This window comes from Wickerhamiella sorbophila (assembly GCF_002251995.1).
Source record: "Wickerhamiella sorbophila strain DS02 chromosome Unknown contig2, whole genome shotgun sequence".
Taxonomy (NCBI): Eukaryota; Fungi; Ascomycota; class Dipodascomycetes; order Dipodascales; family Trichomonascaceae; genus Wickerhamiella; species Wickerhamiella sorbophila.
The window spans coordinates 1,019,469-1,033,183 of NW_020194005.1; the positions used below are offsets into that span (position 1 = coordinate 1,019,469).

Below are 13,715 nucleotides of genomic sequence, written 5' to 3' on the forward strand. Positions count from 1 at the left end.
GCTTGGCTAGGGTCTGTTCGGCTTACCTCATGACGACTGATCGAATGCCTCCGTCGCTGCTTGGACTGGGCCGCGACATTTTGGTGATGCACATCTTGCCTCAAATGGACGCCAAAGACATCAGTTCACTAATGCAAACCTGTAGAGAGCTGGCTAAGGATCCAGCTGTTAGGCATGCTATCTACAATGCTATCTACAATGCGATGTTCCCGCCACCAGAGGCCATGCCCCCGATTCCGCAAGTAGGCTGGGAAGAGCGCTGGAACGATCGCTGCAGTTCTCGTATTTACGCGTGGGGTAAGGCAAGTTATGGGCGTATTGGAGCGGCCTTGTCTGATGTAGATCAAGATCATCGTTGTAGACGTGGGGTGAATCGTCCCTGGCCAGTTCAGGCGTTTTCAGATGTTGTGGTGCGCGATATAGGCTGTGGTGAGTACTTTACGGCGGTTCTATCGACCGACGGAGAAATCCTGCTGGTAGGCGACTTTGACGTCCATCTGCGAGGAGTCAGCCCACCAATGCGGCTGAAGGCATCCAATGCCAAATTCACGGCAATGTCCTGTTGTAAGTCATATCTGTTAGGACGTGATTCTGCCGATAATATTTACATGTGGCACAAAAAACAAGAGCCCGATGGTGTTTTCCTTGATTTTGGCGGTCTCAAGGTCCAAAGAATGGTTGCAGACTCCAGTTTATTAGCAGTGATCACGGACGAAGGAGGTGTCGCGATATGGGATCCACCGCGAGCTTGGTGGAGCGGAAGAATCAGGGCGACCGGAACGTGCGAGGTGAATTATCTTGTGGTTCCACACACCGGAGGAGGAGGGAAAGGAGCGGGCGACTGGGGAATCGGGCGAGTCGTGGACATGGCGGTCGGGGCTTCGCGTATAGCAATGATAACGCAAAACGGTGAACTGTTCACCACGGAATACGATTATGTAAGAGAGATTGTGTCTGCTCCCGAGTACTGTGCCGATATCCACGCTGCCGTCAACGGCGAGCGCATTACCAAGGTCTATATACTATTCGGCCGGCTGGTGGCCGTAACCGCAAATGGGCATGTTGTGCAGGCGCAATATGGTATGCAGTTGACGGAGGTCGAGCTGCTGGATCTCGACGACGTCGTGCAAGTCGCCTTGGGCCACGTCCACTGCTTAGCACTAACTACGAACGGGTCAATTTACGCGTGGGGCACAGATGACAAAGACTGCGGTTCGTTTGGAATGGATACCGCCCAGATAAGCGCTGCAGGCGGCGAGAGAACATCCGAGATGTTTCGTGTGGGCACCAGGTTGGCCAAACCAACCCGGGTGCACGCTCCACCCATGTACCGGATCGCAGCAGGAGCCTACCACTCTGTGGCAGTAGGGAAGAGGGAGTGTGAACGTCAGGATTGAACCTAAATAATTTCTACGTAGTGGGTGTGTGGACGTCAGGATTGAACCTAAATAATTTCTACGTAGCCTGAGACGTTAACGAGAAGTTTAATCGTACTTCTTGCCCATGATGGCACCGCATAGATAGTAAGCGGGGGACCAGGACCGAGGACATAGAAGGGGTAGACAATGATCTTGAACGAAAAGCCCGCTTGGCTAGGATCTGTTCGGCTTACCTCATGACGACTGATCGAATGCCTCCGTCGCTGCTTGGACTGGGCCGCGACATTTTTGTGATGCACATCTTGCCTCAATTGGACGCCAAAGACGTCAATTCACTACGGCAAACCTGTAAAGAGCTAGATACACTGGCTAAGGATCCAGCCGTTTGGCATGCTATCTACAATGCGATGTTCCCGCCACCAGAGGCCATGCCTCCGATTCGGCAAGAAGGCTGGGAAGAGCGCTGCAACGATCGCTGCAGTTCTCGTGTTTATGCGTGGGGTAGTGCAGAGGCTGGGCGTATTGGAGTGGCCTTGTCTGATGTAGATCGAGATCATCGTGGGAGACGTGGGGTGAATCGTCCCTGGCCAGTTCAGGCGTTTTCAGATGTTGTGGTGCGCAATATAGGCTGTGGTGGCTACTTTACGGCGATTCTGTCGACCCACGGAGAAATCCAGGTGGCAGGCGACTTTCACGGCCAGTTGCGAGGAGTCAGCCCACCAATGCGGCTGAAGGCATCCAATGCCAAATTCACGGCAATGTCGTGTGGTAGAACGTTTCTGTTAGGACGTGATTCTACTGATAATATTTATATGTGGCTCCATACACGAGAGTCCGATGGTGTTTTACTTGATCTTGGCGGTCTCCAGGTCCAAAAAATGGTTGCAGGCTGGTCTGCAGCAGCAGTGATCACGGACGAGGTAGGTGTGGCGGTATGGAAAGTACCGGAGGTTGCGACCGAAACGTTCAAGGTGAATTATCTTGTGGTTCCACACACCGGAGGAGGAGAGAAAGGAGCGGGCGACTGGCGAGTCGTGGATGTGGCGGTCGGGGCGTCGTTTATAGCAATCACGACGCAAAATGGTAAATTGTTCACCACAAAACTTGATTTCGAAGCAGTGACTCTACCTGCTCCCGAGTATAATGCGGATATTCACGCTGCCGTCAACGGCGAGGGCATTACCAAGGTCTATACACTACTGAACCGGCTGGTAGCCGTAACCGCAAACGGGCACATTGTGCAAACGCAATGGGAGGACGGGCGGTTTACGCGAGTCGAGCTTCTGGATCTCGATGACGTCGTGCAAGTCGCCGTAGGCGACCACCACTGCTTAGCACTAACTACGAACGGATCAATTTACGCGTGGGGCACAGAACCCCACAGCTGCGGTGCATTTGGAATGGGTACACCCGCCCAGATAGGCGCTGCCGGCGGCGAGACGAGACCGATCCGCTGGTTCGCCAGCGACAGCACGCTGGCCAAACCAACCCGGGTGCACGCTCCACCCATGTACCGGATCGCAGCAGGAGGCTGGCACTCTGCGGCAGTAGGGAACAGGAAATGTGGAGGTCAGGATTGAACCTAAATAATTTCTACGTAGCCGGAGGCATTAACGAGAAGTTTAATCGTACTTCTTGCCCATGATGGCACCGCCCAGATAGTAAGCGGGGACCAGGACCGAGGAGAAGGCGAAGAGGGCATAGAAGGGGTAGACAATGGCCTTGGAACGAGGGGAGCGCATCCAGAGAGGGACAGACTTGCGCGACTGATAGATCTTCTGGTACTCGAGAGTGCGGTTGTGCATGGTTTGATGGGATGTTTTTATTGGGCAATGACTAAAGAGGTAGTAGGCGTGGGATGATTCTTGCGATCACGTGATGCAGGACAAGTGGTCGTGGGGATTGGATAAAAAGTGACTAACTTATCGTCCTGCGGGAAAATGTCGCAGAAGTGGTCGCGGCTGATAAGGTTCATCTCCAACAACGGAAAGGTGTACACTGGAGATGCGCTACTTGTGGGCGAGGAAACGAACGTGAATAATGCGCGCCATGCTCGGGTCATTATAGGCAACCCGTTTGGCTCCTACACTCTGGGCAAAATCCGAGTCGTTCACGAACTGCTGGCGCCCATGACGCTTGACCAGGTGCGCACAATTCGCTGTCTTGGGCTGAACTACCGCACGCACGCCCATGAGGCCGGGATGAAAGAGCCAGAGTACCCTGTGTTGTTCTACAAGCCTCCCACGGCAGTGGGGGGTCCCCGAGACCACATTCCTGTGCCGCCAATGGCTCAGATTGAGGGAACCATTGACTACGAAGCCGAGCTCGTGGCGGTGATTGGCCGGCAGTGTCGTTATGTCACCGAAAGTCAGGCCCTGGAATACGTCGCGGGGTACACGGTCGGCAATGATGTGTCGCAGCGCGAATGGCAGATCAAGCGGGGTGGCAGCCAATGGAACGTCGGCAAAATGTTCGACGGCTGGGCTCCGATTGGGCCTGCGATTGTCGCGGCAAACCTGCTTGACCCCGTGAACCTGAAGATCTCGTCATCTGTCAATGGCGAGCTCCGTCAATCAGACAGCACAAGTAACATGATTTTCGGGGTCGCGAAAACTATCTCCTGGCTCAGCCAGGGTTGCACTCTGATGCCTGGCGATCTGATTTTCTTCGGCACTCCTGCCGGCGTCGGCATGGGCTTCAAACCGCCCAGATGGCTGGCAAACAAGGACGTGGTCGAATGCTCAATTGAGGGTATTGGCACGATTCGCAACCGCGTGCACTTCCAGGACGCTCCGCCGCCTGAGCCGGTCACTTTGCCGCCGTTTTCAAAGAAGACCAGCCGCAGCCGCAAACTTCTAAGTAAGTTTTGATTAAATATGTAAATAAAGCTATTCGCTGTCGGATATTTCAATAACACGGCGCACGAGCTCTGGTCTTTGCACGTTTCTCGATCCCAGAATCTCTATGTCGTCGTCGTCGTCGTCAATTGCAACTACCCTGTGCACAGTCGGTCTCCGCTGTTGCTCGGCCCGCCGCTCTAGCCGGTCCAGCTCGTCCTCGTCACTCATATCCGACTCTTCTGAGCTCTCACTGCCCGATTCCTCAGACTCGTCTGCCCCGACGTACTCTGCCTCGCCCCTGCCCGAAGAATACGGGCCGTGATAGACATCGTCGATGAAATCGGCCTCATACTCGTTCTCGTCTTCAACATCCATGTCGATGTCTTGGTCGTCTGAGGATATCATGCTGGCATCTGTGAAATCGTCGTCGCTCGCACAATTCGGGCATATCCCGTCTTCCATTTCCCATTGGCAGTGAGCACAGCGTTCAACACCGTCAATGGGATCAATAATTGAGCGTGTAAACCGCACACTTCCAAACGGATCAGGCTGGCCGCACACCCGCGTCAGGGCCTCCTTCTCGACCTCAGCGGCGGCAGCGGCATCGTGCGATCGCAGCAGCTGGATCATCGCGTTGTAAATGTCTCTTAGCGCTAGACTGAGCACAGGCTTCGTGGACGCGCTTGTACGGCACACCGGACACGAAAGGGCGCTCGATTTCGACTTGACGGTGCGGAACCAGTGCTCCAGGCAAACCCCGCAAAACGCGTGTCCGCATTGCAGCATGTACGGCTCGCACATGATATCGTGGCATACATGGCATGTCAGTGACCCGCTCACCGCCTTCAGGTACGCCTCCAACGCTCGGTTCTCAACCCCCGCCACACGAGCGAGGTTTTCCATGATGGGACGTTGATTACTTTTATTTCAGTCCCATCGCCATGTCGCTATAGATAACGTGCTTTAGGGTTTGAAAACGATGTTTAGTTTAGATACTTGGCGTGGTGTTCAATGTGGTCAACTGCGAACGTAGCGACGAAATAGTAAGAGTGGTCGTACGCATCGTGGATCCGGAGGTTCACCTTGTTCGCATATTTGCTCGCCAGACTGGCGTCTGAAAAGTTCTCGGGCAGCAGCTGCTTCTGCTGATAGAATTGGTCGCCCCGCCCGACGTCGATCAGGATCTCGGGAGTGGGCCCATCGTACTTTTTGATCAGCTCCGTTGCGTCGTGCTCCGCCCACTCCTCTTTGCTCGCAAGGTACCCGGAAAAGGCCTTTTCTCCCCAGGGACACTCGGAAGGGTTTGAAATAGGCGCAAACGCAGAAACCGACTTGTATTTGTTGGGGTAACGCAAGAACAAAGACAGCGCACCGTGCCCACCCATGGAGTGGCCGAACAGCGACTGTCTGGACATGTCAATCTCCTTGCCAAACTGCTGCTCAAGTAATTTGGGCAGCTCGTTCACAACATAGTCCTCCATCCGGTAGTTTGTCGACCAGGGCGCCTTGGTTGCGTTCAGGTAGAACCCGGCACCCGTTCCAAAGTCCCAGCTATCGTCCTCTCCGGCGATCTGGGCGCCCCGGGGCGAGGTATCGGGGAAAACAATGGCAATTCCATGCTGGGCAGCTGGACAGAGCAAGCCTCCCTTTTCTGCACCATTGTCACCGGTACAGGTGAGTCCGGCAAGGTAGTACAGCAGCGGGACCTTATGGGTGCTCGTCTGGGCAGGCAAAAACAAATTGAACTTCATTTGGCCCCCTACCGCACTGGATTCATGCACAATCTTGTGCAGCTTCCCGGCAAAGGTCGCAATTGTCGCTTCAATCTGTAGGCTCATGGTAGGTAGATTAGCAAAGCACCCTGCGAGATCATCCTAGGGGGATCTAACGAGGGCGGTCTGGAACACTGCGCTCTGTTGGCACCCTACTCTCAGTTGTGTGCGAAGCACCAATTGGTGATCCACTCAAAGTTTAACATCACTTAGTGATCGACTCAAGGTCTAAACATCAATTGGTGGCCGACTCAAGGAAAAATATCACTTGGTGACCGGCTCAAAGGTTAGAGGCCAAAGCGTAGTGTTTTGGGTTTTATTTAGTTGTTTTGTATACACAATTTCCTATGTAGCAGAGTCCTAGTCTGTTTTAACGTGTCAACATGCTGCACAGTTCTTCGCTGCGGTGTCATACTTTGAGTCAGACATCGAAACCCCACACACGCTTGACACATACGGCCATATCGCAGTATGAGTCGACCCCACAAGTTCTATCAAGTTGACGTCTTTGCAAGCGAACCCTTGTTCAGTGGTAATCCTGTAGCGGTGATTTTCGATGCCGACGATTTAACCACTGAGGAGATGCAGAAATGTGCCCACTGGCAAAACCTCTCGGAGACTACGTTTGTTCTAAAGCCCACTCATCCTGACGCCGACTATAAGCTACGCATTTTCACGCCAGTATCTGAATTGCCCTTCGCAGGCCATCCCACATTGGGGTCGGCAAGAGCCCTACTTTCTAACGGTCTCAAGCCTAAGAAAGAACACATCCTTGTTCAAGAGTGCAAAAAGGGTCTAATTAATATTAATATTGAGGACAACAAACTGTTTTTCTCCTCTCCCGAAGCTGAAATCGATGTTTACGGTGGTGACCTGCTTTCCAGAGCGCTCGGCGCTCCTAACCTGTCTCTGACCGGTGCAATTGTCGATGTCGGTCCCAAATGGCTCGTTGTGCCTCTCGATAGTGCAGAGATGGTTCGTGCAACAGAGATCAACGGTTCTGCGTTCACTGAGCTGACCCACGAGACCAACATCACAGGAATCACTTTTTACGGAGCTGAAGCTCAAGATCGTTCAACAACGCACAAGTACGAGGTGCGCACTTTTTGTTTAGAGGGAAACGGAGTTGTCGAAGATCCCGTTTGTGGTAGCGGTAATGCCGCTGTGGCTCGTTATCTCGAAGCTTTTGGAGAACGCTCGAGCTATATTGTCCGGCAGGGAACATGCGTAGGCCGCAATGGTCTTGTCAGAGTCGACTACACCGAGGACTGTATCTGGGTTGGAGGTGAGGCCAATGTGACTACCTCAGGTGTGATTGTACTTTGACGTTGGATCACCCAAACCGCTGTAGTCTCCCTTCACATGCTTAGCTACTATATCAGTTAAGTGTATCTTACTTTTTAACCCTACATGATTGTACTATATGCTATGCAAAAGCCCGTGACCCACATATTGACCAAACGCCCCTGTTGAACGATTGCAATGGTCCTTGTGTCGCTGGCAATTGTGACTTAGTCCTATGACCTAGCAATTTAACTTGCCTTTGTTCCTTCTATACTTGTTCCTACTTATTTGGTTCATTAGTCTTGGTTCAATTGCTTCTCTTTCTTCCCCGTTTACTCTATGCGGGTCAGCTGCACCCGCAGTGATGTCATAGATTTGAGTCATTGATAGATCTAAAACGCATATATAGGCTCATCGTAAACCAGCAGCACATTTAGCAAATGACTCGTGTCCACAAATTTTTCCAAATTGACGTCTTTGCAAGTGAGTCCCCGCTCAGTGGTAATCCTGTAGCGGTGGTTTTCGACGCCGACGACCTAACCACTGAGGAGATGCAGAAATGTGCCCATTGGCAGAATCTCTCGGAGACTACGTTTGTTTTAAAGCCTACTCGTCCGGAAGCGGACTACAGGCTACGCATCTTCACGCCTGACTTTGAGTTGCCCTTCGCAGGCCATCCCACGTTGGGATCGGCTAGAGCGCTGCTTTTCAGCGGCCTCAAGCCCAAGAAAGAAGGCGTCATTGTCCAAGAGTGCGGAAAGGGCCTAATTAGCATTAGAATTGAGGACAAGAAACTGCTTTTCTCTACTCCTGAAGCTAAAATCGATGTGTACGGTGGTGATCTGCTTTCCAGAGCGCTCGGCGCTCCTAACCTGTCTCTGACCGGTGCAATTGTCGATGTCGGTCCCAAATGGCTCGTTGTGCCTCTCGATAGTGCAGAGATGGTTCGTGCAACAGAGATCAACGGTCCTGCTTTCACGGAATTGGCCCACGAGACCAAAATGACTGGAATCACTTTTTACGGAGCTGAAGGTCAGGATTCTTCCGCAGGGCATAAATATGAGGTCCGTTCTGTGTTTTTGCAACAAAGCGGTGTCATCGAGGATCCTGTCTGTGGTAGCGGTAATGCTGCTGTAGCTCGCTATCTCGAGACTTTCGGAGAGCGCTCAAGTTATGTTGCCCGGCAAGGAACATGCTTGGGCCGCAATGGGCTGGTTTCAGTTGAATATGCCGAGGATAATATCTGGGTTGGAGGTGAGGCCAAGGTCACGACCTCAGGCCAGATTTTCCTGTGAGCTAGACCTTTAGGTGGCTGCACGTATAAACTCCAGCTGGTTTGTGGCCTATGGAATGACTTCTCAATTCAGATAGTGCCTGAATAGCCTACCGTAAATCGTGTATCACTACAGCTCTTGCGATCCTACAGACTTCAGCTAATTCGTGCCTATGGAATGGCTTCGCAGTTCAGATAGTGCCTGAATAGCATGCCATAAATCGTTAGTGTCACTACAGGTCTTGCGATCCTATATACTATGTACAAGCTCCGGATTTAACGAATTGGGCGAGCTGCTCTACCTCTTGGCATATGTTTTCCACAACCCATTCGTTATGTGATTTGATCAAGCTGTAATAATGCTTCCACTGTTCAGAAGTGAGAGATTCGCGAAGATGGCGCTTCAGCTTAAGATCAATAAAAATGCGAGGCCGATCAGATAATAGAGTATCGAGAGTGGCCACTGGAGACCGATTGCATTGCTGCTCGGCTTTTAAAAGTACAGTCAGGCTGCGACTGTCGTGATTTTGCGCGGTGAACTTGCCTGATTCTGACTGCCATCTCAAGAAATCAACAACCTGGCCAGCAATATCTGGTTGGCGGCAATGCATAAATAGTGTTGCGATTCTCGTTAGCTGCGATAGGTCGTGCTGAATCAAGGGATACTCAACAAGGTATTGATTTACCCAGATTAGCCCCCGCTGAGCATCGGCCAACTTTTCGCTACGAGTTCTGTTTTTCCCTTTGGCAGCTTGGCGCAACTGAAGCTCGAGCATCGCCAGGTCTGTGCCCGCACAGTGTCTGGGGTACTCGAGCGCTTTCATTTTGGCCACAAGCTGCTCAATGTCTGTGGTGAGGCCCCGCTTCGCCAGGGCTTCAAAAATTAAAACATGGTAATAGTAGGGGGGGATCATGCCTCGTCGTCGCATGGAATCGAGAATATAAAGACATTTTGAAGGATCTCCCAAGTTGATGAACTTTTGTATGGCTGAGAGCTCAGAGCTGCGACTGACCTCTTTAGATCCGCTCGACTGAGGAATAGTTTTACCAAGAGACGAACGCAGTTTAGCAATTCGTTCGTGCTGGGATGGGTACCACCTATACAGGAGCTGTGTCAATTTACTGAAAGACGATCGGTCAATTTTCCAGCCCCATTCCACGCATCGATCAAGCCAGCTCACGAGGGGAACATTCGGGTATAGTGGAGGCAGGATGGTGAGCACAATATTGCTAAACGATATAGTTGTAGGAATGGAAAGCTCAGCGACATGCTTTTGTATTTTCTCGATTGCCTCGACGTTACCGTCCTGCGCAAAATAGCGGATTGCCCAGCGGTAGGGCATATCTAGTCTCAGTAGGGACGGTGGCTCAGAGGATATTCTAGCGGCAATAGTCCGACCAAGCTCAAGCGCAGCATCAAAATTACCATTAAGATAACTGTCGTAAACTTGGACCTGTAGCAGTGGTAGCTTCCGCAAAAGCCCTTTCGACTTGATGTACTTTTGCAGAGCTTCAATCCGAGGTCGATCTCTCAGCACTTTGAATCCAAATAACGCCGCAGATACAATAGACTCATCAGCAGGGTACTGTTTGATAGCAGCCTCGAACGTCTCTTGTAAATCATCAGAGTTTTCCGAGTGCCGGAAGCAGGCTATCATGAATTTAATAAATCCTTGCCGGCTCATCTTTTTCTGAACCTGCAACAGAACTGCTTTGGCGGTGGTGAAGTCGTTCATGTTGCAGTAGTTTTTCAGAACAAGCTCAAGGGCTTCTGGGTTATCGTGCAAACTCGCCGACTGGTCGAATATAAACTCTGCACCGGCGAAATCATGGTTCTGCACAGCCATCTGCAAAGCGGCCAGCGCTTCTGGATTTTCAAGCTTGGGGACTTTGAGCTCGGGTTGCATCACATGTGGGTCTTTGATTTTGCTCAGTGGAGCCTCTGTTTGCATCAAAAAGCCCAGGTTCTCTAGGGACGGGATGCGTGATTTGTGTCGATGCAGCAAAACCGGGCCATTTTGCATCATCGGCGACTGGGGCACTCTTGGTTTACAATTTAAAAGACTGCCATCTGTGGCGCCAATGTTTGTTGCGCGTCTGAAATAAAATCTTCTGCAGATAGGTCCGGCCAGACGAGCCTGGCCGCCCGCAGAATACATGATCTCAAAGCCGAATCGAGTGCTGAAAAAGCGACACAAAGGGTATTGTGTGGTTGTCGGGGGGTTATGGGAGATAGGGGGCAGGGGACCTTGTTCAAGGGGTATTGGGATAAGTGACGCTCAGTGCAGCTTGGGCAGCTTGGGCAGCTTGGGCAGATTGGGCAGCTCATTGGCGTTTAGCAGGAAATCAGAGCTTGGGCAAACCACTCTGATTGCAAAAGCAGCCCTTGGGGCATCGGCGAATCTCGGCTCTGATAGATTGTCACGGTGGTCGGCCTTGATGATCAGGTTATCCGATCGAATTTGTCAGGGGAAACGACCAACGGGTGGGGCTGCATAGCGCAGGCGATGCGCGACTATTTCGTCGCCAGAACTGGCCATATAAATTTTTCCGACGACTGATGCTGGGCATACGATCTCTGTGGCTCTGCTTGCCAAGAATCGAGCCACATCCGCCACGTTTAGAACAAACGCATGCTGGCCGCCACCGACTGCATGCACAATGCAGGACCAGCGGAGAATATCCATCATTTGGGTACCCATCGACCCGGTAATTCACATACCCCGTTCGCTTTTTAATCTGCTCTTTTCCGACACTGTGGATACCATATCCTTCTCTTAAACCGCCCAGAAGCAGCCAACTTAACACATATTATGCCCGTTGTCTGACGATGTCCTATGCATGACTAAAAGTAACGAGCCGGAGTTGAAGCAATGTCCGCAGCCGCCTGCCTGCTGACAGTCCACAAAACAGCACCGGACCTGCGGGACGCTGATCTTCTTTCAGCAATCAGGAATTCACGTCTTGAAGCAATTTCGACCACGCTACAGAGGGCTTCTGCGATAAAGCGATCTCGATTCGAATCGGTTGGTTGTTACTCCCCCTGGCCCCAGATTCTCAACTAATCTGCGGATCTTACGTCCACATCCAGCTCCCTTTTTCATCGACCTTCTGTTGAATCCACACAATGGGCCGCGGACGCATCGCACGCGCCTGTGTATTTTGTCGCAACAACAAAACAAAGTGCCATATACCGGCTGGTCAAAAAACCTGTGAGAAATGCGCCCAAATGGGCCTGGAGTGCTCTCTGCTCACCAAGCCGGCTGCCCCGCTCGCTCCTTCGCATCCAGGAGTGACCAAACCAGAGCGAAATGCCCAGTACAAGACACGCCTCGATCAACTCCAGAATCAAATGGAGCACATGATGCAGATAATGAGGAGCCAGGGTGTAAACGATCTGGTTCTGCTCTCTCTGCCCGACGGAAGACCATCGCTGCAGCCACCACCACAGCCCCAGTCTGCTTTGAACGCGCCCGCTCAACCTCAGGCCCCCGTATCTCCTATTGGCCCCGGTTCTGTACAGTCTATGTCTTCCGATGGCAGTCTTACCCTAACTCAGAGCCTCCAGCGAAACCACAACGGGTTTTCTTTGCCGCCTCTCAACTATAGAGTCAACCCGGCGGTCCAAGCTCCACATTATCCAGTTCCCCTATGGAAAGACCCTGTCGTGGCACCAGCGCCACCCGCTCTTCTCGAAGCTAACTTTGTAAATCAACAAGGATTCGATTATTATAACGAGCCGTATAGGCAGCCGTGGTATGCGACAGGTGCCATGGCATCACAGTACAATATGTTTGGAAACGTGAATACCGGCTTGTTTTTCCAGGCTTCCCCAGCAAATTTCTTAAGCCAGGTTTTGAAACCAAGCTACCTGGTCCAGGTTTACCGCGAGCTGATCACACCAGTGCACAGAGGTGGTCGCGATAGGCGGGATCCGCACAGAACAAACGTTATCACCGAAAATATCTTGACCCGGGAACAAGCAATTGATTTGCTCACCCACTTCCGAGACAATTTTAACCATTGGATCAACCTACCCGCGGAGATGCCCGCGGAGGATCTGGTAGAGTACCTTTGTGCAGAGTCGTCGCTGCTGTTGACGGTCTGCTGTACTGTCGCATTGCGGTTTGACAGAAAAGCCCTCCGGGCCAAAGTGTACGAGCCTCTTTTGAAGCATCTACACTTGGAAACAATGCGTGCCCGGATGCACCTCCGCCAGAATGTCGAGTTCCTCCAGGCTATGGTAATTCTGGCCAATTTCAGCGAGTCTTTGTGCTCGCCGTACTGTTTATATGACCCTTGGTTTGTTTCAAGCTGGGGCATCCAGCACCTCACAAACCTTATGAGCATCACCGACGAGTCTTCGCTCCAAATGCACCGACTTTGGAATCACCTGGCGATCGCGCATTTATACACATGCAATTCCACAGGACGTCGTTGTATATTGAGCGCTGACTCCATTCGCGCCTCCCAGGAAATTCTCAAAATCCCACAGTCGAACCAGTTCGACGCTTGCATCTTGGCTGAGATTTCCGCACAGTTTGCGGCCTATAGATTCTTCAACTCACACATATCCAACGATGCAGTGGAAGACGAGCTTCTTCAGTGGGAAGAGGAGTGGTCGTTCCTAACAACTGAAGAACAAACGATTCAGTTCGCTAGCGGTGTCCACACTTACATCCGGTTCATGGTGCGTTTACACCAGTTACTTCGAGAAGCCAAATCTGGAAGCCATGCTACGCCATCTGGGGTAAACACGGTGGTTTTGGCCTTCCAGTCTGCTCCCTTGGCAGACCTTTTCGAGCAAATTGACCATCTTGCCTCAGTTCCTTCTCTGCTGCTGGAAAGGGTGTCGGTAGACATGTTCGCCTGTCTCGGAGACCAACTGCAACAGCTCGGCCTGTTGTGTTGCACACTGGCTCTCCAGCTGTGCTCTCTGGCCAGAGAGTCCCAGCTCCTTAGCGCACAGCAGGCCTCTTTGTCGCAAGCACTGGCTCTCGTAGATGGTCTGGCTGACCGTTTTGAGGCTGTTAGCCAAAGTCCAGATGACCTCCATGCAGTCTCGGCAGCCGCGCTCCGTGACTTTAAAACTCGACTCAACCTATAGCCGGTGACTGAGGACGTGTAAAAAAAAGTGAGAGAACAGTGGTAATAATAATGCGTATAT

At 51.9% G+C, this 13,715-nt stretch overlaps 9 protein-coding genes across 9 annotated transcripts; 6 read left to right on the top strand and 3 right to left on the bottom strand.

The window, feature by feature from the left end:
* Positions 1-29: 29 nt before the first annotated feature.
* B9G98_03855 (SCF-associated factor 1) lies at positions 30-1,397 on the top strand (the record flags this gene model as incomplete). Its single annotated transcript, XM_024810412.1, has 1 exon — positions 30-1,397. One exon carries the CDS (start codon positions 30-32, stop codon positions 1,395-1,397), a length of 1,368 nt encoding a protein of 455 aa, XP_024666180.1.
* Positions 1,398-1,615: 218 nt separating this feature from the next.
* Positions 1,616-2,959, top strand: B9G98_03856 (SCF-associated factor 1; the record flags this gene model as incomplete). Its single annotated transcript, XM_024810413.1, has 1 exon — positions 1,616-2,959. The coding sequence occupies one exon, from the start codon at positions 1,616-1,618 to the stop codon at positions 2,957-2,959; it is 1,344 nt and encodes a 447-aa protein (XP_024666181.1).
* Positions 2,960-3,319: 360 nt separating this feature from the next.
* B9G98_03857 (Fumarylacetoacetate hydrolase domain-containing protein 2) lies at positions 3,320-4,249 on the top strand (the record flags this gene model as incomplete). The annotated part of the gene is made up of 1 exon (XM_024810414.1): positions 3,320-4,249. One exon carries the CDS (start codon positions 3,320-3,322, stop codon positions 4,247-4,249), a length of 930 nt encoding a protein of 309 aa, XP_024666182.1.
* An 18-nt stretch (positions 4,250-4,267) lies between these two features.
* B9G98_03858 (RING finger protein PSH1) lies at positions 4,268-5,122 on the bottom strand (the record flags this gene model as incomplete). Its single annotated transcript, XM_024810415.1, has 1 exon — positions 4,268-5,122. The coding sequence occupies one exon, from the start codon at positions 5,120-5,122 to the stop codon at positions 4,268-4,270; it is 855 nt and encodes a 284-aa protein (XP_024666183.1).
* Positions 5,123-5,202: 80 nt separating this feature from the next.
* Positions 5,203-6,057, bottom strand: B9G98_03859 (S-formylglutathione hydrolase; the record flags this gene model as incomplete). Its single annotated transcript, XM_024810416.1, has 1 exon — positions 5,203-6,057. The coding sequence occupies one exon, from the start codon at positions 6,055-6,057 to the stop codon at positions 5,203-5,205; it is 855 nt and encodes a 284-aa protein (XP_024666184.1).
* A 405-nt stretch (positions 6,058-6,462) lies between these two features.
* Positions 6,463-7,317, top strand: B9G98_03860 (putative isomerase YHI9; the record flags this gene model as incomplete). Its single annotated transcript, XM_024810417.1, has 1 exon — positions 6,463-7,317. One exon carries the CDS (start codon positions 6,463-6,465, stop codon positions 7,315-7,317), a length of 855 nt encoding a protein of 284 aa, XP_024666185.1.
* A 398-nt stretch (positions 7,318-7,715) lies between these two features.
* On the top strand, positions 7,716-8,570 carry B9G98_03861 (Antisense-enhancing sequence 1; the record flags this gene model as incomplete). The annotated part of the gene is made up of 1 exon (XM_024810418.1): positions 7,716-8,570. One exon carries the CDS (start codon positions 7,716-7,718, stop codon positions 8,568-8,570), a length of 855 nt encoding a protein of 284 aa, XP_024666186.1.
* A 235-nt stretch (positions 8,571-8,805) lies between these two features.
* Positions 8,806-10,575, bottom strand: B9G98_03862 (hypothetical protein; the record flags this gene model as incomplete). The annotated part of the gene is made up of 1 exon (XM_024810419.1): positions 8,806-10,575. The coding sequence occupies one exon, from the start codon at positions 10,573-10,575 to the stop codon at positions 8,806-8,808; it is 1,770 nt and encodes a 589-aa protein (XP_024666187.1).
* A 1,100-nt stretch (positions 10,576-11,675) lies between these two features.
* B9G98_03863 (hypothetical protein) lies at positions 11,676-13,655 on the top strand (the record flags this gene model as incomplete). Its single annotated transcript, XM_024810420.1, has 1 exon — positions 11,676-13,655. The coding sequence occupies one exon, from the start codon at positions 11,676-11,678 to the stop codon at positions 13,653-13,655; it is 1,980 nt and encodes a 659-aa protein (XP_024666188.1).
* Between the last annotated feature and the right edge of the window lie 60 nt (positions 13,656-13,715).